The sequence below is a fragment of the Symphalangus syndactylus genome, chromosome 9 (assembly GCF_028878055.3).
Source record: "Symphalangus syndactylus isolate Jambi chromosome 9, NHGRI_mSymSyn1-v2.1_pri, whole genome shotgun sequence".
Lineage (NCBI taxonomy): Eukaryota > Metazoa > Chordata > Mammalia > Primates > Hylobatidae > Symphalangus > Symphalangus syndactylus.
Genome location: NC_072431.2, coordinates 110,726,145 through 110,752,874, shown reverse-complemented (window position 1 = coordinate 110,752,874; position 26,730 = coordinate 110,726,145). Strand labels below are relative to the sequence as shown.

The following is a 26,730-nucleotide window of genomic DNA, read 5'->3' as shown; positions in this document are numbered from 1 at the left end:
CACTCTTGTAATCCCAGCACTTTGGGAGGCCGAGGTGGGCGGATCACGAGGTCAGGAGATCGAGACCACGGTGAAACCCCATCTCTACTAAAAAAAAATACAAAAAAATTAGCTGGGCGTGGTGGCGGGCGCCTGTAGTCCCAGCTACTTGGAGAGGCTGAGGCAGGAGAATGGCGTGAACCCGGGAGGGGGGGCTTGCAGTGAGCCGAGATTGAGCCACTGCACTCCAGCCTGGGCGACAGAGCAAGACTCTGTCTCAAAAAAAAAAAAAAAAAAATCTTTCCTTATAAGCCATTCAGGAGGTCACTTTTTTTTGTTTTTTTTTTGTTCTTGTTGTTGTTTGTTTTGTTTTGTTTTTTTTTTATTTTTATTATTTTTTTTATTTTTTGATGCGTATCAAATATATTAGGAAGGTTGCACATGGGAAGTCGGGGAATAAAAATGGGGGGTGGGAGTTAAAATAAATGAGAGAGGGACTTTTTGTGGATCAGTGATAATAACTCAATCCCCTATTTGACAAGAGGGAGAAGGAAGAGGAAGAAAAAGAAAGTGGGATAAAGGATCAGAAAGGGAGGAAAATAGAAAAAATTAGAGTATGACTCCAGGGTAGACCTGTTTTGTTGTCACTGAGTTGGTTGGTTGGTTGGTTTGTCTGTTGTATTTTTCATGTTTCGCCAAGTTGGCCAGACTGGTCTCGAACTCCTAGCCCAAAGTGATCAACCCGCCTCGCCCCCCAGAGTGCCGGGACCACAGGCGTGAGCCACCACAACCAGCCCCCACATTGCTTCTGGTCTCCGTGGTAGACCTCCCAGATGGGGCGGCCAGGCAGAGATGCTCCTAACTTCTTCCCAGACGATAGGTGGCCAGGCAGAGGCGCTCCTCACTTTCCAGACAATGGGTGGCCGGGCAGAGGCGCTCCTCACTTCCCAGATGGGGCGGCCGGGCAGAGGCGCTCCTCACTTCTTCCCGGACGGGGCGGCCGGGCAGAGGCGCTCCTCACTTCTTCCTGGACAGGGCGGCCGGGCAGAGGCGCTCCTCACTTCTTCCCGTATGGGGCGGCCGGGCAGAGGCGCTCCTCACTTCTTCCCGGACGGGGAGGCCGGGCAGAGGCACTCCTCACTTCTTCCCGGACGGGGCGGCCGGGCAGAGGCGCTCCTCACTTCCCAGACGGGGCGGCCGGGCAGAGGCGCTCCTCACTTCCTCCCGGACGGGGCGGCCGGGCAGAGGCGCTCCTCACTTCCTCCCGGACGGGGCGGCCGGGCAGAGGCGCTCCTCACTTCCTCCCGGACGGGACGGCCGGGCAGAGGCGCTCCTCACTTCCTCCCGGACGGGGCGGCCGGGCAGAGGCGCTCCTCACTTCTTCCCGGACGGGGAGGCCGGGCAGAGGCGCTCCTCACTTCTTCCCGGACGGGGTGGCCGGGCAGAGGCGCTCCTCACTTCTTCCCGGACGGGGCGGCCGGGCAGAGGCGCTCCTCACTTCTTCCCGGACGGGGCGGCCGGGCAGAGGCGCTCCTCACTTCCCAGACGGTGGGTGGCCGGGCAGAGGCGCTCCTCACTTCCCAGACGGGTCGGCCAGGCAGAGGCGCTCCTCACTTCCCAGACGGGGCGGCCGGGCAGAGGCGCTCCTCACCTCCCAGACGATGGGTGGCCGGGCAGAGGCGCTCCTCACCTCCCAGACGATGGGTGGCCGGGCAGAGGCACTCCTCACCTCCCAGACGATGGGTGGCCGGGCAGAGGTGCTCCTCACTTCTTCCCGGATGGGGCGGCCGGGCAGAGGCACTCCTCACTTCCCAGACGGGGCGGCCAGGCAGAGGCGCTCCTCACTTCCCAGACGATGGGTGGTCGGGCAGAGGCGCTCCTCACTTCCCAGATGGTGGGTGGCCGGGCAGAGGGGCTCCTCACTTCCCAGACGGGGCGGCCGGGCAGAGGTGCTCCTCACTTCTTCCCGGACGGGGTGGCCGGGCAGAGGCGCTCCTCACTTCCTCCCGGACGGGGAGGCCGGGCAGAGGCGCTCCTCGCTTCCTCCCGGACGGGGCGGCCGGGCAGAGGCGCTCCTCGCTTCCTCCCGGACGGGGCGGCCGGGCAGAGGCGCTCCTCACTTCCTCCCGGTCGGGGCGGCCGGGCAGAGGCGCTCCTCACTTCCTCCCGGACGGGGCGGCCAGGCAGAGGCGCTCCTCACTTCCCAGACGATGGGTGGCCGGGCAGAGGCGCTCCTCACTTCTTCCCGGACGGGGAGGCCGGGCAGAGGCGCTCCTCACTTCTTCCCGGACGGGGTGGCCGGGCAGAGGCGCTCCTCACTTCTTCCCGGATGGGGCGGCCGGGCAGAGGCGCTCCTCACTTCCCAGACGGTGGGTGGTCGGGCAGAGGCGCTCCTCACTTCCCAGACGGTGGATGGCCGGGCAGAGGGCCTCCTCACTTTCCAGACGGGGCGGCCGGGCAGAGGCGCTCCTCACTTCCCAGACAGGGCGGCCGGGCCGAGGCACTCCTCACCTCCCAGACGATGGGTGGCCGGGCAGAGGCGCTCCTCACCTCCCAGACGATGGGTAGCCGGGCAGAGGTGCTCCTCACTTCCCAGACGGGGCGGCCGGGCAGAGGCGCTCCTCACTTCTTCCCGGACGGGGCGGCCGGGCAGAGGCGCTCCTCACTTCTTCCCGGACGGGGCGGCCAGGCAGAGGCGCTATTCACTTCTTCCCGGACGGGGCGGCCGGGCAGAGGCGCTCCTCACTTCTTCCCGGACGGGGCGGCCGGGCAGAGGCGCTCCTCACTTCCCAGACGGGGCGGCCGGGCAGAGGCGCTCCTCACCTCCCAGACGGGGCGGCCCGGCAGAGGCGCTCCTCACCTCCCAGACGGGGCGGCCCGGCAGAGGCGCTCCTCACCTCCCAGACGATGGGTGGCCGGGCAGAGGCGCTCCTCACCTCCCAGACGATGGGTGGCCGGGCAGAGGCGCTCCTCACCTCCCAGACGATGGGTGGCCGGGCAGAGGCACTCCTCACTTCTTCCCAGATGGGGCGGCCGGGCAGAGGCGCTCCTCACTTCCCAGACGGGGCGGCCGGGCAGAGGCGCTCCTCACTTCCCAGACGATGGGTGGCCGGGCCGAGGCGCTCCTCACTTCCCAGACGATGGGTGGCCGGGCAGAGGCGCTCCTCACTTCCCAGATGGGGCGGCCGGGCAGAGGCGCTCCTCACTTCCTCCCGGACGGGGCGGCCGGGCAGAGGCGCTCCTCACTTCCTCCCGGACGGGGCGGCCGGGCAGAGGCGCTCCTCACTTCTTCCCGGACGGGGCGGCCGGGCAGAGGCGCTCCTCACTTCCTCCCGGACGGGGTGGCCGGGCAGAGGCGCTCCTCACTTCCCAGACGATGGGTGGCCGGGCAGAGGCGTTCCTCACTTCCCAGACGGGGCGGCTGGGCAGAGGCGCTCCTCACTTCCCAGACGATGGGTGGCCGGGCAGAGTCGCTCCTCACTTCCCAGACGATGGGTGGCCGGGCAGAGGCGCTCCTCACTTCCCAGACGGGGTGGCCGGGCAGAGGCGCTCCTCACTTCCCAGACGATGGGTGGCCGGGCAGAGGCGCTCCTCACCTCCCAGACAGGGTGGCCGGGCAGAGGCGCTCCTCACTTCCCAGACAGGGTGGCCAGGCAGAGACGCTCCCCACCTCCCAGACGGGGCGGCGGCCGGGCAGGGGCTGCAATCCCAGCACTCTGGTAGGCCAAGGCAGGCGGCTGGGAGGCGGAGGCTGCCGCGAGGCCAGACCACGCCACCGCACTCCAGCCCGGGTAACACCGAGCACCGGGTGAGCGAGACTCCGTCTGCAGTCCCAGTACCTCGGGAGGCCGAGGCGGGCAGAGCACCCGGCGCCAGGAGCCGGCGACCAGCGCGGCCAAGATGGCGAACGCGTGCCTGCAGCCAAAGGAGAAAAAGCAGGCAGCGGTGGCGTGCGCCGGCAGTCACAGGTAGTCCGGGGCGTGGGCAGCAGGGAGCCGAGTAGATTGCAGCCGGGGCCACAGAGGGAAAGAAAGAAAGGAAGGAGAGGGGAGGGGAGGGGAGGGGAGGGGAGGGGAGGGGAGGGGGAAGGAAGGAAGGAAGCTAGCTAGCTTGTTTTGTTTTTGAGACGCAGTCTCGCTCTGTCGCCCAGGTTGGAGTGCAGTGGCACAATCTCGGCTCGCTGCAAGCTCCGCCTCCCAGGTTCACGCCATTCTCCTGCCTCAGCCTCCCAAGTAGCTGGGACTACAGGCGCCTGCCACCACGCCCGGCTAATTTTGTTTTCATATTTTTAGTAGAGACGGGGTTTCACCATGTTAGCTAGGATGGTCTCGAGCTCCTGACCTTGTGATCCACCTGCCTCGGCCTCCCAAAGTGCTGGGATTACAGGCGTGAGCCACTGCACCCGGCCAGGAAGTCACGTTTTATTTATTTATTTATTTTTTTATTTTTTTTTTTTTTGAGACGGAGTCTCGCTCTGTTGCCCAGGCTGGAGTGCAGTGGCGCAATCTCGGCTCACTGCAAGCTCCACCTCCCGGGTTCACGCCATTCTCCTGCCTCAGCCTCTCCGAGTAGCTGGGACTACAGGCGCCCGCCACCACGCCCGGCTAATTTTTTGTATTTTTAGTAGAGACGGGGTTTCACCGTGGTCTCGATCTCCTGACCTCGTGATCCGCCCGCCTCGGCCTCCCAAAGTGCTGGGATTACAAGCGTGAGCCACCGCGCCCGGCCCCAGAAGTCACGTTTTAAGCATGAGCTGCCTGATTCTTCTTGCTTGGTGCCCTGAAAATAAATGCCCTCCTTTCTCCCACTACAAAACCTCAATATACATGTTTGGTTTACTGCACCAGGCAAATGGACCCTAGTTCAATTCACTAACAAGTTCAGCCTTGGAAACATAGCAAGACCTCATCTCTAAATAAAAATAAAAATAGACCAAGCATAGAGGCTCACACCTGTAATCCCAGCACGTTGGGTTGCCAAGGTAGGAGGATCACTTGAGCCCAGGATTTCAAGACCAGCTTGGGCAACATAGGGAGATCTCATGTCTACAAAAAGTCAAAAAATTGGCCAGGGGCAGTGACTTACACCTGTAATCCCAGCACTTTGGGAGGCTGAGGCGGGTGGATCACCTGAGGTAAGGAGTTGGAGACCAGTCTGACCAACATGGAGAAACCCCATCTCTACTAAAAATACAAAATTAGCCGGCGTGGTGGTGCATGCCTGTAATTCCAGCTACTTGGGAGGCTGAGGCAGGAGAATCACTTGAACCCGGGAGACAGAGGTTGCGGTGAGCCGAGATTGTGCCATTGCACTCCAGCCTGAGCAACAAAAGAGTGAAACTCTGGCCAGGTGTGGTGGCTCACGCCTGTAATCCCAGCACTTCGGGAAGCAGAGGCAGGCAGATCACAAGGTAAGAAGTGTGAGACTAGCCTGGCCAACGTGGCGAAACCCTGTCTCTACTAAAAATACAAAAATTAGTCGGGCATGATGGCGCGCGCCTGTAGTCCCAGCTACTCTGGAGGCTTGAACCCGCGAGGCAGAGGTTTCAGTGAGCCGAGATCCTGCCATAGCACTCCAGCTTGGGTGACAGAGCGAGACTCCATCTTGGAAAAAAAAAAAAAAAAACAGACTCTTCCCCTAATAGGAATAGCTAAAAGTAAGTAAGGAGACAATTTGTTAGCAATCTAGGGAAAAAGATTTAGAACCACACTGCACTCCATATACCTGTTAACCTAAATATCAGAGAGAGGCTCTCTAAAGAAAATTATATTTATTCAGGAATAAGGCATTGGAATGGGAATTCACATACCATAGTAAACTATGTGTGTATTTAGGAAAATAAAGGAGGACAAAGATTTTCAAAGGGAAGATAGGAATTGCACAATTGTTTTGAGATAATTATCCTTGGCTATGAATCCAAGGATTAATAACAAGGATCATGCTAGTTTGAGGTTGGGCAGGCAGTTGGGCAAATGTCCTTTGCAGAAGTATTTTTTGTATAAGATTGTGGGCCATTGTCCAAGGTTGCAGTTTGGCAGTCTTCTGTGACAGTTTCTGTTATCAGGCATTTATGTATGAGAATCCTCTCTTCATGGTCTTCCTCAGCACTATTTGTCAGAGGTTTTTTCTAGTTGTTTTTTTTTTGTTTTTTTTTTTTTGAGACGGAGTCTCGCTCTTTCACCCAGGCTGGAGTGCAGTGGCGCGATCTCGGCTCATTGCAGGCTCCGCCCCCCGGGGTTCACGCCATTCTCCTGCCTCAGCCTCCCGCGTAGCTGGGACTACAGGCGCCCGCCACCACGCCTGGCTAATTTTTTTGTATTTTTAGTAGAGACGGGGTTTCACCGTGTTAGCCAGGATGGTCTCGATCTCCTGACCTCGTGATCCGCCTGCCTCGGCCTCCCAAAGTGCTGGGATTACAGGCGTGAGCCACCGCACCCAGCCCAAGAAATCTGTTCTGATGAGGATGAGTATAATTCCCAGCCCAGCCAGAAAAGAAAACATGCCGCCCACAGCACACTAGGGAGAGAAGGAGGGGGCCTGACAACCTGTTTGGCCCAGACCTTCCCCAACATTCCCCCAGTCAAATGATAATCTCCTAGCGGCTTGGGCCTTGTTTCAGGCCAAAGATAGTTCAGTATGGCCTTCTGCAAGGACAGAATGGCTACACCTGTGGGCTCCTTAAAAGTAAGACCAGGCCAGGCAGTGGCTCGTGTCTGTAATCTCAGCACTTTGGGACGAAGGAGGATAGCTTGAACCCAGGATTTCTCTCTTTTTTTTTTGAGACGGAGTCTTGCTCTGTTGCCAGGCTGGAGTGCAGTGGTGCAATCTCAGCTCACTGGAACCTCCAACTCCCTGGTTCAAGCGATTCTCTTGCCTCAGCCTCCCGAGTAGCTGGGATTACAGGCACGTGCCGCCATGCCCAGCTAATTTTTGTATTTTTAGTAGAGACAGGGTTTCACCACGTTGGCCAGGAGGGTCTCCATCTCTTGACCTCGTGATCCACCCGCCTCGGCCTCCCAAAGTGCTGAGATTACAGGCGTGAGCCACCACGCCCAGCCAAGCCCAGGATTTCAAGACCAACCTGGGCAACATAGTGAGACCCTGTTTCTAAAAAAAAAACAAAAACAAAAACAAACAAAAGCCTTTTGGCTGAAAAACCACAATACTTCTCAACATTTCTGATACTGAGCTCTACTCTTGGGAAAACTGTAACAGTCATATATCTTGGAAATGACTCCTGAGCCCAAATCCATCTTCCTGGCAGTGAAGGAAATATTATCCTTATTTTAAAGAGGAAGATTTGAGGCCCAGAGAGATTAACTGCTGTTCTTTCCTCTCCCTAGGATGCCTCTTTGACAAGTAATTATTGTTGTCCACTAAATAAATGCCTGAGACTGTATTAGGCAGTGGGAGACAATATATCAGATTTTGTCTTAAGGGTCTTCATAATCTAACAGGTAAACGGATATGCAAATCCTTTAAGTGTGTGGAAATAGAGAATTGTACCAGAAGGGGCAGGGCACCAGGTAAGGCCTCAGAGAAGAGAAACTAAGTGTGCAGGATATGAAAAGATTGAGATTTCTCCAGTTAGGTTTGGTTGCTTCTTATCAAGTACAAATTCCTGAAAGAAATCTTAAAGAGCTCAACTTTTCAGGCTGGGCATGATGGCTCACGTCTGTAATCCCAGCACTTTGGGAAGCTGAGGTGGGCAGATCACAAGGTCAGGAGTTTGAGACCAGCTTGGCCAATATGATGAAATCCTGTCTCTACTAAAAATACAAAAAGTAGCCAGGCATGGTGGCGCCTGCCTGTAGTCTCAGCTACTGGGGAGGCTGAGGCAGGATAATCACTTGAACCTGGAACGCAGAGGTTGCAGTGAGCTGAGATTGTACCACTGCACTCCAGCCTGGGCGACAGAGTGAGACTCCGTCTCAAAAAAAAAAAAAAAAAAGGGCTTGGCGTGGTGGCTCAAGCCTGTAATCCCAGCACTTTGCGGGGCCGAGGAGGGCGGATCACGAGGTCAGGAGATGGAGACCATCCTGGCTAACACAGCGAAACCCCGTCTCTACTACAAAAATACAAAAAAATTAGCCGGGGGTGATGTCAGGCACCTGTAGTCCCAGCTACTTGGGAAGCTAAGGCAGGAGAATGGCATCAACCCGGAAGGCAGAGCTTGCAGTGAGCCGAGATTGTGCCAATGCACTCCAGCCTGGGTAAAACAGGGAGACTCCGTCTCAAAAAAAAAAAAAAAAAAAAGAGCTTAGCTCAATTTTTCAAGCCAGATAATACTATGGGTCAATGGTCACTCTAGGATATGGAGATTTTCACCCTGGTCCAGTTAGCTGAGGTTGGTGGTCGTAGCAGGTCATGTGACCTGCCCAGGGCTGCACCTTCAGTAGGGGCCATCAGTGACCATGGCAGGTATCAGGGGAAGACTTTCCTGGTTTCTGAAGTATGAGTAAGAAGAGAGTTCCTGGCTGGGAGTGGTGGCTCACACCTGTAATCCCAGCACTTTGGGAGGTTGAGGCAGATGGATCACCTGAGGTCAGGAGTTTGAGACTAGCCTGGCCAACATGGGGAAACCTTATCTCTACTAAAAAAATACAAAAAATTAGCTGGGCACAGTGGCAGATGCCTATAATCCCAGCTACTCGGGAGGCTAAGGCAGGAGTATCGCTTGAACCCAGGAGGCAGAGGTTGCGGTGAGCCAAGATTGCACCATTGCACTCCAGCCTAGGAGAGAGCAAGACTCCATCTAAAAAAAAAATAAATAAGTAAATAAAAAAAAAGTCAGTTCCTAAACAGCCTAGAGACGCATTCAGCCAAGGTCCCCAGGCTTAGGTGGAATGTACCTCCAACAGGTGCTGGGGCCTTAAAAGCTCACACTGGGTGCGGTGGCTCACTTCTGTAATCCCAACACTTTGGGAGGCTGAGGCAGGCAGATCCTTTGAGGCCAGGAGTTCGAGACCAGCCTGTGCAACATGGCAAAACCCTGTCTCCACTAAAAATACAAAAATTAGCAACATGGTGAGACCCTGTCTCTACAAGAAATTTAAAAATTAACCAGGTGTGGTGGCACATGCCTATAGTCCCAGCAGAGGACTGCCTGAACCCAGGAGTTTGAGCGTAGCCTGGGCAACATGGGGAAACCCTATCTATAAAAAATTATATATATATATATACAGAAAAATTAGCTGGACATGGTGGTGCACACCTGTAGTTCCAACTACTCAGGAGACTGACGTGGGAGGACCACCTCAACCTGGGGAGGTCAAGGCTGCAGTGAGCCATGATTGTGCCAGTGCACTCCAGCCTGGGTGACAGAGCAAAACCCTGTCTCAAAACAAACAAAACAAAACAGGAACAAAAAACACCACACAATAAAAAACTCAACAATCAACAAAACAAGCCCTAATGTGTAGCATGTGCTGATTTCTGTGGCATAAATATCCCTACCATAGCCTATTTAAAGTTACAGGATATGGCTAGGCGTGGTGGCTCACACCTACAATCCCAGCATTTTGGGAGGCCAAGGCTGTTGGATCACTTGAGATCAGGAGTTCAAGACCTGCCTGGCCAACATGTCAAAACCCTGCCTCTACTAAAAATACAAAAATTAGTTGGTCATGGTGATGTGGACCTGTAATCCCAGCTACTTGGAAGGCTGAGGCAGGAGAATTGCTTGAACCCAGGAGGCAGAGGTTGTAGTGAGCAAACATTGCACCACTGCACTCCAGCCTGGGTGACAGAGAGAAACCTGTCTCAAAAAAAAAAACAAAAAATAAATTAAATAAAGTTACAGGATATATCAAGCTACATCAACCTACAATATAATCCTGGAAGTGGAGAGTGAAGTAGTGGAGAACCCTGACTCTGGTGCAGGCAAGTTACTTATCTCTCTGGGCCTCAGTTTCTTCATCTGTAAAATGATGATACTAATGCTTCCTCCGTGGAGTCATTAAGGGGATTAAATGTGAATATATGAAAATCACGCCGGGCGCGGTGGCTCACGCCTGTAATCCCAGCACTTTGGAAGGCCGAGGCGGGCGGATCACAAGGTCAGGAGATCGAGACCATCCTGGCTAACACGGTGAAACCCCGTCTCTACTAAAAATACAAAAAATTAGCCGGGCGAGGTGGCAGGCGCCTGTAGTCCCAGCTACGTGGGAGGCTGAGGCAGGAGAATGGCGTGAACCCCGGGGGGCGGAGCCTGCAGTGAGCCGAGATCGCACCACTGCACTCCAGCCTGGGTGAAAGAGCGAGACTCCGTCTCAAAAAAAAAAAAAAAAAAAAGAAAATCACGTATGGCAGAGCCTAACATTCCGTACCTTTTAGCTATTGTTAGCCTATACTATTAATTTACTGTGTGACCTTGGGCAAGACTCTATCTCTGCATCTTAGTTCCTTCACTTTGTAAAACAAAGAGGTTTTTTTTTTTTTTTGAGACAGAGTCTCGCTCTGTCACCCAGGCTGGAGTGCAGTGGCACGATCTCCGCTCACTGCAACCTCCGCCTCCCGGGTTCACGCCATCCTCCTGCCTCAGCCTCTCCGAGTAGCTGGGACTACAGGCGCCTGCCACCACGCCCGGCTAATTTTTTGTATTTTTAGTACAGACGGGGTTTCACCGTGGTCTCGATCTCCTGACCTCGTGATCCGCCCACCTCAGCCTCCCAAAGTGCTGGGATTACAAGCGTGAGCCACCGCGCCCGGCCCTATTGTAAATAATCTTTGACATCCTTCCAGCTCTAAAAATCCTAGGGCCATCTCTGACTCCAGTAAAAGAGAAACCTCAGCCTCCCTCTCTGGTTTATAAGCACTTTCCCTGAAATCACAGGTATAAGTCACCCGGGTGATGCAAGAAACATCCAGGTGGATTCTGTTCCAAAGTTGATTCATTCTAAAATGTAAAGTTAAAAGGCCAGGTGTGGTGGCTCACTCCTGTAATCCCAGCACTTTTGAAGGCCAAGGCAGAGGGATCACTTGAGGTCGAGAGTTCGAGATGAGCCTGGCCAACATGGTGAAACCCCCCCAAAAAATTAGCCGGACGTGGTGGTGCACACCTGTAACCCCAGCTACTCAGGAGGCTGAGGTAGGAGAATGGCTTGAACCCAGGAGGCAGAGGTTGCAGTGAGCTGAGATCACACCACTGCAAGACTCTGTCTCAAAAAAAAAAGAGTAAAGTTAAAAGTAATTGTCAGGCCGGGCGGTGGCTCACACCTGTAATCCCAGCACTTTGGGAGGCTGAGGTGGGCAGATCACCTGAGGTCAGGAGTTTGAGACCAACCTAGCCAACATGGTAAAACCCCATCCCTACTAAAAATACAAAAATTAGCTGGGCATGGTGGTGCACATCTGTAATCCCAGCTACTCAGGAGGCTGAGACAGGAGAATCGCTTGAACCCAGGAGGGAGAGGTCGCAGTGAGCTGAGATCGTGCCACTGCACTCCAGCTTGGGTGACAGAGCAAGACTCCATCTCAAAAAAATTAAAAAAAAAAAAAAAAAAAAGAATTGTCAGCCTTTGCCTTACTCAGTCTGGGAAAACTTCTCTGGGGCCAAAGCTTCCCAGCATCTGGGACTCTTTTCCTCTAACTGGCAGGCCCAGGTGCTGGTCAGTTCTGGCTGCGTCATTTGTAAACCTGCTAGGTGCCTGGTTTAGGAACTTTCTGATTCTTCCCTGTTGGGAAGGTCCTAGGGGAAAATGCCTTTTTCTTTTTTTCTTTGTTTCATGGAGAGAAACAAAAACAGAAAGAAACAGAAATACAGAGAGAAACCTAGAGGCACTATTAATAGAAAGAGACTGAGAAAAAAACACCAGGAGAAAGATTTTTCTGACATTTTTTTTTCTAACAAGAGAAGACAAATACAAACAGCTGGAGATAAAATAAAAGCTGATTCCCACCACAACTCTGCAGAATTTCTTGGAAAGAATCACGTTTCAAATAAATACATATGCAGTACAGATGGCGAACTCTGGGATATTTTGAGCATGCACCTTCCTCCAGCCCAAATGCCCAGTGGAATAATCTTACCTATGTTTCCATTCAGGCCCAGTCCTCCTGGTTGAATTCCATAGGAGCTAGAATTATTATCACCTTAGAACCAAATATTCTAAGAGCAAAAAATGACTTTAGAGCACACCTCCTCTTCCTGCAATATTTTACGTATGAGAAAACCAAAGCTCAGAGAGGTTAGGTAACTTACAGAGATCCTACAGACAAATGACAGAGCCAGGTTAGATGGCAATCTGTAGTAAGATACATGTCCTTATTTATCAGGTCCCCAGCAAGAAATAGATGGATAATTGAGGAGAGTTTAATAAAGACGAGAGATGTTACAGTGCCCGAGGGCCAGTGACAGTGTGGAAACCTGATCACTATTGGGCTTCAGGGGACAACAGGAAGGGAGCAGCGAACAAATGAGAAGGGTCACCTGACAGGGGTCTGCAGTGACCCCACTTTAAGGAAGGTGGGGTGTCAGTGGAAAATAAATAACCTCTTTTTTGAGACGGAGTCTCGCTCTGTTGCCCAGGCTGGAGTGCAGTGGCGCAATCTCGGCTCACTGCAAGCTCCGCCTCCCAGGTTCACGCCATTCTCCGGTCTCAGCCTCTCCGAGTAGCTGGGACTACAGGCGCCCGCCACCACGCCCGGCTAATTTTTTGTATTTTTAGTAGAGACGGGGTTTCATCGTGGTCTCGATCTCCTGACCTCGTGGTCCGCCCGCCTCGGCCTCCCAAAGTGCTGGGATTACAAGCGTGAGCCACCGCGCCCGGCCCTCCTTTTTTTTTTTTTGAGACGGAGTCTCACCCTGTCATCCAGGCTGGAGTCCAGTGGAACGATCTTGGCTTACTGCAGCCTCCGCCTCCCAGGTTCAAGCAATTCTGCCTCAGTCTCCCAAGTACCTGAGACTAAAGGCACGCGCTGCCATGCCCAGCTAATTTTTGTATTTTTAGTAGAGACGGGGTTTCGCCATGTTGGCCAGGTTGGTCTCGAACACCTGACCTCAGGCAATCCCACCTCAGCCTCCCAAAGTGCTGGGATTACAGGCATGAGCCACCGCGCCCGGCCATAAATAACCTCTTGTCCCAATCCTCTCTCCTCCTAATCTCCATTGGGAGAATTTAACCGGAAGGCAAAGGACAAGAAGGGCTACTGATAGAGACCACGAGTACCCAGTAGGGCAAAGAGTAGATCTGGAGGGGTACATGGAAGCACGCCTATCATCACTTTGTTTATTATTGTTATTATTATTGTTTTTTTTTTTTTTTTTTTTTTTTTGAGACGGAGTCTCGGTCTGTCGCCCAGGCTGGAGTGCAGTGGCGCAATCTCGGCTCACTGCAAGCTCCGCCTCCCGAGTTCACGCCATTCTCCTGCCTCAGCCTCTCCGAGTACCTGGGACTACAGGCGCCCGCCACCACGCCCGGCTAATTTTTTGTCTTTTTTTAGTAGAGACGGGGTTTCACCGTGGTCTCGATCTCCTGACCTCGTGATCCGCCCGCCTCGGCCTCCCAAAGTGCTGGGATTACAAGCGTGAGCCACCGCGCCCGGCCTATTATTATTGTTATTTGAGATGGAGCCTAACTTTGTCACCCAGGCTGGAGTAAAGTGGCGAGATTGCACCACTGCACTCCAGCCTGGGTGGCAGAGCGAGACTCTGCCTCAAAAAATTTAAAAAAAAAAAAAAACAACAGAGAAGCTGGAGTCTTGGGATCTGTGAGCAGATAGTTTAGTGGAAGCCTGGGAGGCCCTTTCCTCCTTCTGTAGAGCAGTCATCTCTCCAGGGACCTCTTTGACTTGACAGATCCCTTTGGCTGTATCCTGTCTCCTGCTCTCCCTACCTCTAGAATCACCTCCCTACCCTAAAGCCAAAGGAGTCTGAGGCAGAGTCAAGACTCTCAGAAGCAAGTTAAACCAGTTCCTGCAGGCCCTGACATGCCCTGCTGAATAGCCCCTGCAGAAAATTCCTGTCCTCAGCTGTAGCCACAGCTGGCTACTGATGGTAAGAAAGAGACCTGGGGAGGGGAGAGATCTCAAGGAAAACACAAGTTGACACCTTCCTCCAAATACAGATAGAGCCAAACTGGACTTTTAGGAGCTGAGACCGTGCCTGTGGGGCAAAGCTAACACTCAAGTCACCTCTTTCTTGGTCAGCATAGTGGCTACTTCTGCCTGAAAGGACGTCTCCAAAGAGCACCAATGCCTGTTTCATGGGGCCTCTATCCAATTGTGTCAGCTCAGATCCTAGCAGAGCTCCCGGTGTTCTCTGAGAAGCCGCCTCCTAGCAATATCTGAGAGCCCAGCTTTCAGTTTCTTCCTCCAGGTTGCTCAGGTCCCGAGTCCTGGGGAAAGGCCACACATGGCTTATTCCTCATGCAGGAAATGTGGCTGGGTGTCTTGCCTCGCTGTGGTTATATAGGGTAGGCTACAACCAGGAGGAGTACAGAGGTTAATGGTTCAGGATTGGGTAAAGGCCTGGCTGGAGGCTTGAGGGCTTGGAGCTTGGTGTAAAAGTTACCTCCCCCTGTTTCTGGAACTTCAGAGTCAAAATTATTTGGCCTGACTTTAAGTGAGGGAGTTCTGCCATCTCTCCAGGACTGTGAGAGCTCAGCCGATGACTCAGGGAGCCCTAAGAATGCTTTACACCTGTGCTCTGTAAACATCGTCACATTTCATGTTGCAGAAGTTCACAGTCAGCCAAGAGATTTAGTTACCTGCCTACAGTCAAAAGCTGGTTAATGATTAGAAACAGGATTTAACTGGGAGCATCAACCTCAGATCCAGTGCTCTTTCTCTAAGCTGCCTCCTACCTAACTCCTCCAATGCTCTATTTATTTATTTCAGATAGGGTCTGGCTCTGTCATCCAGGCTGAAGTGCAGTGGTGCAATCATAGCTAACTACAGCCCCAAACTGCTTGTGCTCAAGCGATCCTCCCATCTCAGCCTCCTAAGTAGCTGGGACTACAGATACGTGCCACTTGTAGTGATTTTTAAATTTTTTTTTTTTTATAGAGATGAGGTCTTGGTATGTTGACTAGGCTGGCCTCGAGCTCCTGGCCTCAAGCAATCCTCCTACCTCAATCTCCCAAAGCGCTGAGGTTAGGTATGAGCCACCGCACCCCACCTCAATTTATTGCATCTGGTGATCCAGTGATCCAGTGGCAACATTCCATTCCTTCCACAATAAGATCTATTTGGCTTTAAACAAAACACACACACTTCTGAGAAGCTGTATGCTTACATCTTTGTAAATCAAGTCTGCAGATAAATGCAGAGGGAAACTTGATTCAAGGATTGCTACTCTGAAAACCTCATTAAAGTGAAATAAAACCCCAGGAAACTCCGAGTTTGAGACCAGCCTGAGCAATAGAGCAAATCCCGCCTCTAAAAAAAAAAAAAAAAAATTAGCTATTCAGGGTAGTGCATGCCTATAGTTCCAGCTACTCAGGAGGCTGATGGGAGGATTGCTTGAGTGACCAGGCGGTTGAGGCTACAGTGAGCCAAGATGGGGCCACTCCACTCCAGCCTGGGCAACACAGCAAGACCCTGTCTCAAAACAAAAACAAAAAACTCTTTCACACTACAGCTACCTTCCTCTCTCCGCAGTCCCCTTAAAAGACATGTTTTGTGCATATCTTTGTTTTCTCCACACTCCATGTGGAGTTATGCAGGAGAGGGATCTCCAGAGGCGAGGAGCTAAGCTCTGGCTCCCCCTACTGGGTATATGATGGATTCATTGGCCCCAAATCTCCCATAAGACTCTGGGGCTCTCCAATCTTGTACCTGCCTGTGCCTGGAAAGCCTCCAGAAGGCAGGGCTCCCTAAGGAGAGATGTGACCATGGAAGGCTTTCTAGAAGAGTTGGAACCTAAACTACATCTTGAAAGATTTTGACAGGGGAAGTTGGTAAGCTGGTTTGTAATTATTTCATCATTTAACAATAAATCTTAACAATCATTCTATGTTAGTACCTATAGATTTACTTTTTTTTTTTTTTGAGACGGAGTCTTGCTCTGTTGCCCAGGCTGGAGTGCAGTGGCGTGATCTCAGCTCACTGCAAGCTCTGCCTCCCGGGTTCACGCCATTCTCCTGCCTCAGCCTCCCAAGTAGCTGGGACTACAGGCGCCCGCCACCACGCTCGGCTAAATTTTTGTATTTTTTAGTACAGACGGGGTTTCACTGTGTCAGGCAGGATGGTCTCGATCTCCTGACCTCGTGATCCGCCCGCCTCGGCCTCCCAAAGTGCTGGGATTACAGGCGTGAGCCACCGTGCCCAGCCTCATTCTTTCTTTGATTATTATTGTTTTTTTTTGAGATGGAGTCTTGCTCTGTCGTCCAGGCTGGAGTGCAGTGGCGCGATCTCGACTCACTGCAAGCCCCGCCTCCCGGGTTCACGCCATTCTCCTGCCTCAGCTTCCGGAGTAGCTGGGACTACAGGCGCCCGCCACTGCACCTGGCTAACTTTTTGTATTTTTAGTAGAGATGGGGTTTCACGTGTTAGCCAGGATGGTCTTGATCTCCTGACCTTGTGATCTGCCCGTCTCAGCCTCCCAAAGTGCTGGGATTACAGGCGTAAGCCACCGCACCCAGCCCTATTATTTTTATTTTTTTGAGACGGAGTCTTGCTCTGTCACCCAGGCTGGAGTGCAGTGGTGCGATCTCAGCTCACTGCAAGCTCCGCCTCCCGGGTTCATGCCATTCTTCTGCCTCGGCCTCCTGAGTAGCTGGTACTATAGGCGCCCACCACCACGGCCAGCTAATTTTTTGTATTTTTAGTAGAGACAGGGTTTCACTGTGTTAGCTAGGACGGTCTCGATCTCCTGACTTCGTGATCCACCCGCCTCAGCCTCCCAAAGTGTTGGGATTACAGGCGTGAGCCACTGCGCCCGGCCCCTTTCTTTTTTTTAAAATAATCCAGCCCAAAATGTCAAAAGGACAAGTATGTTTTTATTTATTTTTATTTTTTGAGACAGATTCTTGCTCTGTCACCCAGGCTGGAGTGCAATGGTGCAATCTTGGCTCACTTGTACCCTTGACCTCACAGGCTCAAGTGATCCTCCCATCTCAGCCTCCCAAATAGCTGGGGCCACAGGTGTGCACTACCATGCCTGGCTAATTTTTTTTTTTTTTTTTATTAGACAGTCTCACTCTGTTGCACAGGCTGGAATGCAGTAGTGTGATCTCGGCTCACTGCAACCTCCGCCTCCTGGGTTCAAGCCATTCTCCTGCCTCAGCCTCCCAAGTAGCTGGGACTACAGGTGTACACCACCACGCCCGGCTAATTTTTGTATTTTTAGTAGAGATGGGGTTTCGTTATGTTGGCCAGGTTGGTCTAGTACTCCTGACCTTAGGTGATCTGCCCACCTTGTCCTCCCAAAGTGCTGGAATTATAGGCGTGAGCCACTGCACCTGGCCATGCCTGGCTAATTTTTTAAATTTTAGAAATGGGATCTCCCTGTGTTGCCCAGGCTGGTCTTGAACTCCTGAGCTCAAGTGATCCTGGCACCTTGGCCTTCCAAAGTGTTGGGATTACAGGGATGAGCCACCATGCCCAGCTACCTCATTCTTTCAAAGGTGGACTATATATGTACATTTAAAAAACTTTTTATGGCTGGGCGCAGTGGCTCACGCCTGTAATCCCAGCACTCTGGGAGGCCAAGGCAGGTGGATCACCTGAGGTCAGGAGTTCAAGACCAGCCTGACCAACATGGTTAAACCTCATCTCTAATAAAAATACAAAATTAGCCAGGCTTGGTGGCGGTTGCCTATAATCCCAGCTACTCGGGAGGCTGAGGCAGGAGAATTGCTTGAACTCGGGAGGTGGAGGTTGCAGTGAGCTGAGATCAAATCCATTGCACTCCAGCCTGGGCAACAAGAGCAAAACTCCATCTCAACAACAGCAACATTTTATTATTAAATAAACCTGGCCAATATTATTTCTACTAAAAATTGTTTAAAAAATTAGCCAGGGGTTGGCTGGGCACGGTGGCTCACGCCTGTAATCCCAGCACTTTGGGAGGCCAAGGTGGGTGGATCACGGTCAGAAGATCGAGACCATCCTGGCTAACATGGTGAAACCCCATATCTACTAAAAAACACAAAAAATTAGCCAGGTGAGGTGGCAGGCACCTGTAGTCCCAGCTACTTGGGAGGCTGAGGCAGGAGGATGGCTTGGGCCCAGAAGTTTGAGACTGCAATGAACTATGATTGAGCCACTCCACCCCAACCTTGGTGACTGAATGAGATCCTGTCTCAACAAAATAATAAAATAAAATTTGTGCTAGGCATGGTGACTCAGGCCTGTAATCCCACCACTTTGGGAGGCCCAGCCAGGAGGATGGCTTGCATCCAGGAGTTTAAGAATAGCCTGGGCAAAAAGCAAGACCCCATGGCTGCAAAAAAAGTTTCAAAAATTAGCCAGACATAGCAGTGCATGCCTGTAGTCCTACTTGAAAGGCTGAAGAGGGAGGATCGCTTGAGCCCAGAAGTTCCAGATTGAAGTCAGCTGTGAAGTGAGCTATGATCCTGCCACTGCACTCCAGCCTGGGTGACAGAGCAAGAGACCCCGAGTAAAAAAAATTTTTTTTTTTTTTTGAGATGGAGTCTCGCTCTGTTGCCCAGGTTGGAGTGCAGTGGTGCGATCTCATCTCAATGCAAGCTCTGCCTCCTGGGTTCATGCCATTCTCCTGCCTCAGCCTCCCGAATAGCTGAGATTACAGGCGCCCGTCACCACGCCTGGCTAATTTTTTTGTATTTTTAGTAGAGACAGAGTTTCACCGTGTTAGCCAGGATGGTCTTGATCTCCTCACCTCATGATCTGCCTGCCTTGGCCTCCCAAAGTGCTGGGATTACAGGCGTGAGCCACCATGCCCGGGCCCCAATTTTTTTTTTTAATAAATATAGGCCAGGCACAGTGGCTCACACCTGTAACCCCAGCACTTTGGGAGGCTGAGGTGGACAGATCACCTAAGTTCAGGAGTTTGAACCAGCCTGGCCAACATGGTAAAACCCCATCTCTACTAAAAATACAAAAATTAGCCAGACGCGGTGGCACACGCCTATAATCCCAGCTACTCGGGAGGCTGAGGCACGAGAATTGCTTGAACTCGGGAGGTGGAGGTTGCAGTGAGCCAAGATTGCACCATGGCACTCCAGCCTGGGTGATGGAAATCTAAAAAAAAAAATTTTTTTTTAATATCTATAAATTAAAAAGTAAAAAATTAGGTCCAGGGGCCAGGCGTGATGGCTCACGCCTGTAATCCCAGCACTTTGGGAGGAGGCCAAGGCGGGTGGATCACCTGAAGTTAGGAGTTCAAGACCAGCCTGACCAATATGGTGAAGCCCTGTCTTTACTAAAAAAAATACAAGTCGGATCACGAAGTCAAGAGATCGAAACCATCCTGGCCAGATGCTGGTGAAATCCTGTCTCTATTAAAAATACAAAAATTAGCTGGGATTGGTTGCATGGGCATGTAGACCCAGCTACTCAGGAGGCTCAGAAAGGAGAATCGCTTGAATCCGAGAGGCAGAGGTTGGAGTGAGCCGAGATCGCGCCACTGCACTCCAGCCTGACGAGAGTGAGACTCTGTTTAGAAAAAAAAGAAAAAAATGGCCAGACGCCTTGGCTGACGCCTGTAATCCCAGCACTTTGGAGGCTGAGGCAGGCAGATCATGAGGTCAGGAGTTCAAGACCAGCCTGGCCAATATGGTGAAACCCTGTCTCTATTAAAAATACAAAAATTGGCCGGGTGCAGTGGCTCAAGCCTGTAATCCCAGCACTTTGGGAGGCCGAGGCGGGTGGATCACGAGGTCAGGAGATCGAGATCATCCTGGCGAACACAGTGAAACCCCATCTCTACTAAAAACACACAAAAAAATTAGCCGGGCGTGGCAGCGGGCGCCTGTAGTCCCAGCTACTCAGGAGGTTGAGGCAGGAGAATGGCGTGAACCTGGGAGGCAGAGCTTGCAGTGAGCCGAGATGGCGCCACTGCACTCCGGCCTGGGCGAAAGAGCGAGACTCCGTCTCAAACAAACAAACAAAAATTAGGCCGGGAGCGGTGGCTCACGCCTGTAATCCCAGGACTTTGGGAGGCTGAGGCAGGTGGATCATGAGGTCAGGAGATCGAGACCATCCTGGCTAACATGGTGAAACCCCATCTCTGCTAAAAATACAAAAAATTAGCTGGGCGTGGTGGTGGGCACCTGTGGTCCCAGCTACTCAGGAGGCTGAGGCAGAAGAATGGCGTGAACCTGGGGGGTGGAGCTTGCAGTGAGCCGACATCGCACCACAGCACTCCAGCCTGGGCGACAGAGCGAGACTCCGTCTCAAAAAAAAAAAAAAAAAATTAGCCAGGCATGGTGGCAAGCACCTGTAGTCCCAGCTACTTGGGAGGTTGAGGCAGGAGAATTGCTTGAACCCAGGAGGCGGAGGTTGCAGTGAGCCAAGATCATGCCATTGCACTCCATCCTGGGTGACAGAGCAAGACTCTGTCTCAAAAAAAAAAAGAAAAAAAATACAAAATTAGTTGGGCGTGGTGGCACATGCCTGTAATCCCAGCTACTTGGTAGGCTGAGGCAGGAGAATTGCTTGAACCTGGGAGGTGGAGGTCGCAGTGAGCCGAGATCACGCCATTGCACTCCAGCCTCGCGACAGCACAAGACTCCATCTCAAGAAAAAACAAAACAAAACAAAACAAAACAAAAACAACATGGACCAGGCGCGGTGGCTCAAGTCTGTAATCCCAGCATTTTGGGAGACCCAGGCAGGCAGATTGCTTGAGGCCAGGAGTTTGAGACCAGCCTGGACAACATGGCAAAACCTCTCCTCTACTAAAAATACAAAGATAAGTCAGGTGTGGTGGTGCGCGCCTGTAATCCCAGCTACTCAGAGGAGGCTGAGGCACAAGAATCACTTGAATCCAGGAGGCACAAGCTGCAGTGAGCTGAGCTGAGATTGCGCCACTGCACTCCAGCCTGGGTGACAGAGAGGCTCTGCTTTTTTTTTTTTTTAGACGGAGTCTCGCTCTTTCACCCAGGCTGGAGTGCAGTGGCGCGATCTCGGCTCACTGCAGGCTCCGCCCCCTGGGGTTCACGCCATTCTCCTGCCTCAGCCTCCCGCGTAGCTGGGACTACAGGTGCCTGCCACCTCGCCCGGCTAATTTTTGTATTTTTAGTAGAGATGGGGTTTCACCTTGTTAGCCAGGATGGTCTCGATCTCCTGACCTCGTGATCCGCCCGCCTCGGCCTCCCAAAGTGCTGGGATTACAGGCGTGAGCCACCGCGCCCGGCCGAGGCTCTGCTTTAAAAAAAAAAAAAAAAAAAAAAGGCCAGGTGCGGTGGCTCACGCCTATAATCCCAGCACTTTGGGAGGCCCAGGCGGGTGGATCACCTGAGCTCAGGAGTTTGAGACCAGCCTGGCCAACATGGTGAAACCCCAACTCTACTAAAAATACAAAAATTAGCCGGACGCAGTGGCATGCACCTATAATCCCAGCTACTCGGGAGGCTGAGGCACGAGAATTGCTTGAACCCGGGAAGTGGAGGTTGCAGTGAGCCGAGATTGCACCACGGCACTCCAGCCTGGGTGACAGAAGTCTCAAAAAAAAAAAAAAAAAAGAAAAAAATTTTTTAATATATACAAATAAAAAAGTAAAAAATTAGGGCCGGGGCCAGGCGTGATGGCTCACACCTGTAATCCCAGCACTTTGGGAGGAGGCCAAGGCGGGCGGATCACCTGAAGTTAGGAGTTCGAGACCAGCCTGACCAATACGGTGAAGCCCCGTCTCTACCAAAAAAAAATACAGGCCGGGCGCGGTGGCTCACGCCTGTAATCCCAGCACTTTGGGAAGCCGAGGCGGGCGGATCACGAGGTCAGGAGATCGAGACCATCCTGGCTAACATGGTGAAACCCTGTTTCTACTAAAAATACAAAAAATTAGCCGGGCGAGGTGGTAGGCGCCTGTAGTGCCAGCTACGCAGGAGGCTGAGGCAGGAGAATGGCGTGAACCCCGGGGGGTGGAGCCTGCAGTGAGCCGAGATCGTGCCACTGTACTCCAGCCTGGGTGAAAGACCGAGACTCCTCAAAAAAAAAAAAAAAAAAAAAAAACAAAGATTAGCTGGGCATAGTGGCAGGCGCCTGTAGTCCCAGCTACTTGGGAGGCTGAGACAGAAGAATTGCTTGAACCAGAGAGACGGAGGTTGCAGTGAGCCTAAATTGTGCTACTGCACTCCAGCCTGAGCGACAGAGTGAGACTCTGTCTTAAAAAACAAACAAACAAACAAACAAAAAAACAATAGGCCCAGGTACAGTTTGGGCAACACAGTGAGACTGTGTCTCAAAAAATAATACTAATTTTTCAACACCGTAAATACCATTTGATAGGCTAAGAGTTCCTGATAAAGACCACAGTCACCAGTTAAATAAACTGGTAGCCTCAGAACAATAACATCAAAGCTGACATCATCTGTGATGACTCATGCATCCTCCATCATCTTTGGGAATCCTATGACATCCTGGCTAGCAACTCCAGGTCTGCCCAGGTGCCTGCAAGGCAGATTCCATAGCAAGGCAAGTTTAGGTATCTCAGGTCTTAGCTAGATCTCCTATTATCTTCTGCTATCAAAGGAGACCCAAGACAGCTGTACATTTTCTTGGCTAATTCAAGATAAGAAAGCATCCTAAAACTCTACAACCTGCACTTTGAAAGGATGTCTTAGAGTACAAGTTCAAAATGTTGAGATAGGCTGGATGCAGAGGCTCAGGCCTGTAATCCCAGCACTCTGGGAGGCCAAGGCAGGGAGGAAGATCATTTGAGCTCAAGAGTTTGAGAGATCAGCCTTGGCAACATGGTGAAACCCTGTCTCTGTTTAAAAAAAAAAAAAAACATTAAAGCCGGGTGCGGTGGCTCACGCCTGTAATCCCAGCACTTTGAGAGGCTGAGGTGGGCAGATCATGAGGTCAAGACATCGAGACCATCCTGGCCAGCATGGTGAAACCCTGTCTCTACTAAAAATACAAGAATTAGCTGGGCGTGATGGCACAGGCATAGAGACCCAGCTACTCGGGAGGCTGAGGGATGAGAATCGCTTGAACCCAGGAGGCAGAGGTTGGAGTGAGCCGAGATCATGCCACTGCACTCCAGCCTGACGAGAGTGAGACTCTGTTTAGAAAAAAAAGAAAAAAAATAGCCAGGCGCCTTGGCTGACGCCTGTAATCCCAGCACTTTGGAGGCCGAGGCAGGCGGATCACGAGGTCAGGAGTTTGAGACCAGTCTGGCCAATATGGTGAAACCCCGTCTCTGTTAAAAATACAAAAATTAGCCAGGTGTAGTGGCAGGCGCCTGTAGTCCCAGTTACTTCGGAGGCCGAGGCAGGAGAATTGCTTGAACCCAGGAGGCGGAGGTTGCAGTGAGCCGAGATCATGCCATTGCACTCTATCCCGGGTGACAGAGCAAGACTCTGTCTCAAAAAAAAAAAAAAAAAGAAAAAAAATACAAAATTAGCCGGGCATGGTGGCACACGCCTGTAATCCCAGCTACTTGGTAGGCTGAGGCAGGAGAATTGCTTGAACCTGGGAGGTGGAGGATGCAGTGAGCCGGGATCACGCCATTGCACTCCATCCTCGTGACAGCTTGAGACTCCGTTTCAAGAAAAAACAAACAAAAAACCAGCCAAACAAAAAAACAACATTGACCAGGCACGGTGGCTCAAGTCTGTAATCCCAGCACTTTGGGAGACCGAGGCAGGCGGACTGCTTGAGGCCAGGAGTTGGAGACCAACCTGGGCAACATGGCAAAACCCCTCCTCTACTAAAAATACAAAGATTAGCCAGGTGTGGTGGTGCGTGCCTGTAATCCCAGCTACTCAGAGGAGGCTGAGGCACGAGAATCACTTGAATCCAGGAGGCACAAGCTGCAGTGAGCTGAGATTGCACCACTGCACTCCAGCCTGGGTGACAGAGCCAGGCTCTGCTTTAAAAAAAAAAAAAAAAAAGGCCAGGTGCGGTGGCTCACGCCTGTAATCTCAGCACATTGGGAGGCCAATGTGGTGGATCAGGAGTTCAAGACCAGCCTGGCCAACATGGTGAAACCCTGTCTCTACTAAAAATACAAACATTAGCCACGTGTGGTGGTGGGCGCCTGTAATCCTAGCTACTTGGGAGACTGAGGCAGGAGAATCACTTGAACCTGGGAGGTGGAGGTTGCAGTGAGCCGAGAACGCACCATTGTACTCCGGTCTGGGTGTGAAGAGCAAAACTCTGTCTCAAAACAAAAAACAAAAAACAAAAAACAAAAAACATTGAGATAGTTTGAAATAGGTAGGAAAAAGCAACCAGTGGTATGCAGATTTGATGATCACTTCCTCCAGTATCAATTCAGTCATGGTTCTGAGCTTTATTTTTTGCTTTTTTAAGTCTTAGCACTAATATTACAGTTCATTTGTGTATTATTGTAAGAGAAAATATTTTCCTTTGATCTAGTGTGATTTTACAAAAATTGATATCTAAAAATTCCTCAGAATACTCCTAAATTACCACAAACTTGGTGGGTTGTTTTTTGATTTTTTTTTTTGAGACAAAGCCTTGCTCTGTCGCCCAGGCTGGCGTGCAGTCGCACGATCTCAGCTCACTGCAACCTCCATCTCCCAGGTTCAAGCGATTCTCCTGCCTCAGCCTCCCAATTAGTTGGGACTATAGGTGCATGCCACTATGCCAGGCCAATTTTTTGTATTTTTAGTAGAGACGGGGTTTCACCATATTGTCAGGCTGGTCTCGAACTCCTGAGCTCAGGCGATCCACCCACCTCAGCCTCCCAGAGTGCTGGGATTAGAGGTGTGAGCCACTGTGCCCAGCCTAACTTGGTGGGTTTTAAAACAACAGAGTCATTCTCTCATAGTTTTGGAGTCCAGAAGTCTGAAAACAAGATGCCAATCTCATGCCATGCTCCTTCTCGAGGCCCAAGGGGAGAATTTTTTCTTTTTTGACGGAGTCTCACTCTGTCGCCTAGGCTGGAGTGCAATGGTGTGGTCTCGGCTCTCTGCAACCTCTGCCTCCTGGGTTCAAGCGATTCTCTTGCCTCAGCCTCCTGAGTAGCTGAGATTATAGGCGCACACCACCACGCCCAGCTAATTTTTGTATTTTTTAGTAGAGGTGGGGTTTCGCCATGTTGGCCAGGCTGGTCTCAAACTCCTGACCTCAGATGATCTGCCCACCTCGGCCTCCCAAAGTGCTGGGATTACAGGCGTGAGCAGCCGCACCTAGCCTAGTATTATTTTTTGAGACAGGGTCTTGCTCTGTCACCCAGGTTGGAGTGCAGTGGCACAATCATAGTTCACAGCAGCCTCAAACTCCTGGGCTCAACCACTCCTCCTGTGCACCATCATGCCTGGCTGTTTTCAATTTTGTGTAGAGACCAGGTCTTGCTATATTGCCCAGGCTGATCTTGAGCTCCTAGTATCATGCAATCTTTCTGCCTTGGCCTCCCAAAGTGCTGGGATTATAGGCATGAGCCACTGCACCTGGCCAGTTTCTTTTTTTTTTTTTTTTTGAGACAGGGTCCTGCTCTGTTGTTGCCCAGGCTCGAGTGCAGTGGCACAATCCTGGCGCACTGCAGCCTTAAACTCCTGGGCTCAGGTGATCTTCCTGTCTCTGCCTCCCAAGTACCTGGGACTATAGGTGGGCATCACCATGCAAGGCTAATTAATTATGTGTAGAGATGGGGTCTCACTGTTGGCCAGATTGGTCTCAAATTCCTGGCTTCAGGCAATCCACCTCAGCCTCCCAAAGTGTTGGGATTACAGGTGTAAGCCACTGCATCCAGCTCAGTTTATTTTAAGGTATGAGTTGATCATCTGTTTTCTTCCTGTCCATAGCACTAGCAATGTTAATTATAGCTCTGAATACACCTTACAGCTTAACAAGAAGCATAGTAAACATGTGACTATGAGCACTTTTTTTTTTTCGAGACGGAGTCTCTCTCTGTTGCCAGGCTGGAGTGCAGTGGCATGATCTCAACTCACCACAACCTCCAACTCCCGGGTTCAAGCGATTCTCCTGCCTCAGCCTCCCGAGTAGCTGGGATTATAGGCACGAGCCACCCCACCCAGCTAATTTTTTGTATTTTTAGTAGACACAGGGTTTCACCATGTTGGCCAGGATGGTCTTGATCTTCTGACCTCGTGATCTGACTGCCTCGGCCTCCCAAAGTGCCAGGATTATAGGCGTGAGCCACTGCACACGGCCTGAGTACTGTTAAATAGTATTATTATCCCTTAAAAATCCTGACTTCGGCAGTTCCACACTAATCAAGAAGAGTGTTGAGATGTGAAGCCCAGCCCAGGGGGATTCTGATAGAGGATAGTCCACACCTCTCTTGGGGAGTGGAATCATAAAAGAGCTCACAACTCCATCTCCATCTTAAGTTCAGTTCACACCTTTCTCTCCAGTGGTAGTATTCCTATGTCTCACATTTCTTTCATTGGATTCGTCTTTGGAGGAGCTAAGGGCAGAACCAAGCTAAGAAACCTGAGCCTTTTATTGTCTTCATCACTGGTTTCAGAATTAGCAGCCTATGTTTCCATCCTCCCAAACCTTTCAGTTATCTCAGCACACTAGCATGAAGAAAGATACGAATGAACTAGCATGAAGCAAATAACACTGACTGATTCCTTCTCCTGTCCACCCCCCACTCCTCATTGTTGTCTTCTAGATGCCACAACTGAAAAGCAGAACAAAAACACTTGGATCATAGGCTAACTCCTA

At 51.6% G+C, this 26,730-nt stretch overlaps 1 protein-coding gene across 1 annotated transcript; it reads left to right on the top strand.

The window, feature by feature from the left end:
* Positions 1–264: 264 nt before the first annotated feature.
* Positions 265–26,730, top strand: LOC134731352 (collagen alpha-1(III) chain-like). The gene is made up of 2 exons (XM_063609053.1): positions 265–3,947; positions 26,678–26,730. The coding sequence occupies exons 1-2, from the start codon at positions 1,835–1,837 to the stop codon at positions 26,722–26,724; spliced, it is 2,160 nt and encodes a 719-aa protein (XP_063465123.1). The 5' UTR covers positions 265–1,834; the 3' UTR covers positions 26,725–26,730.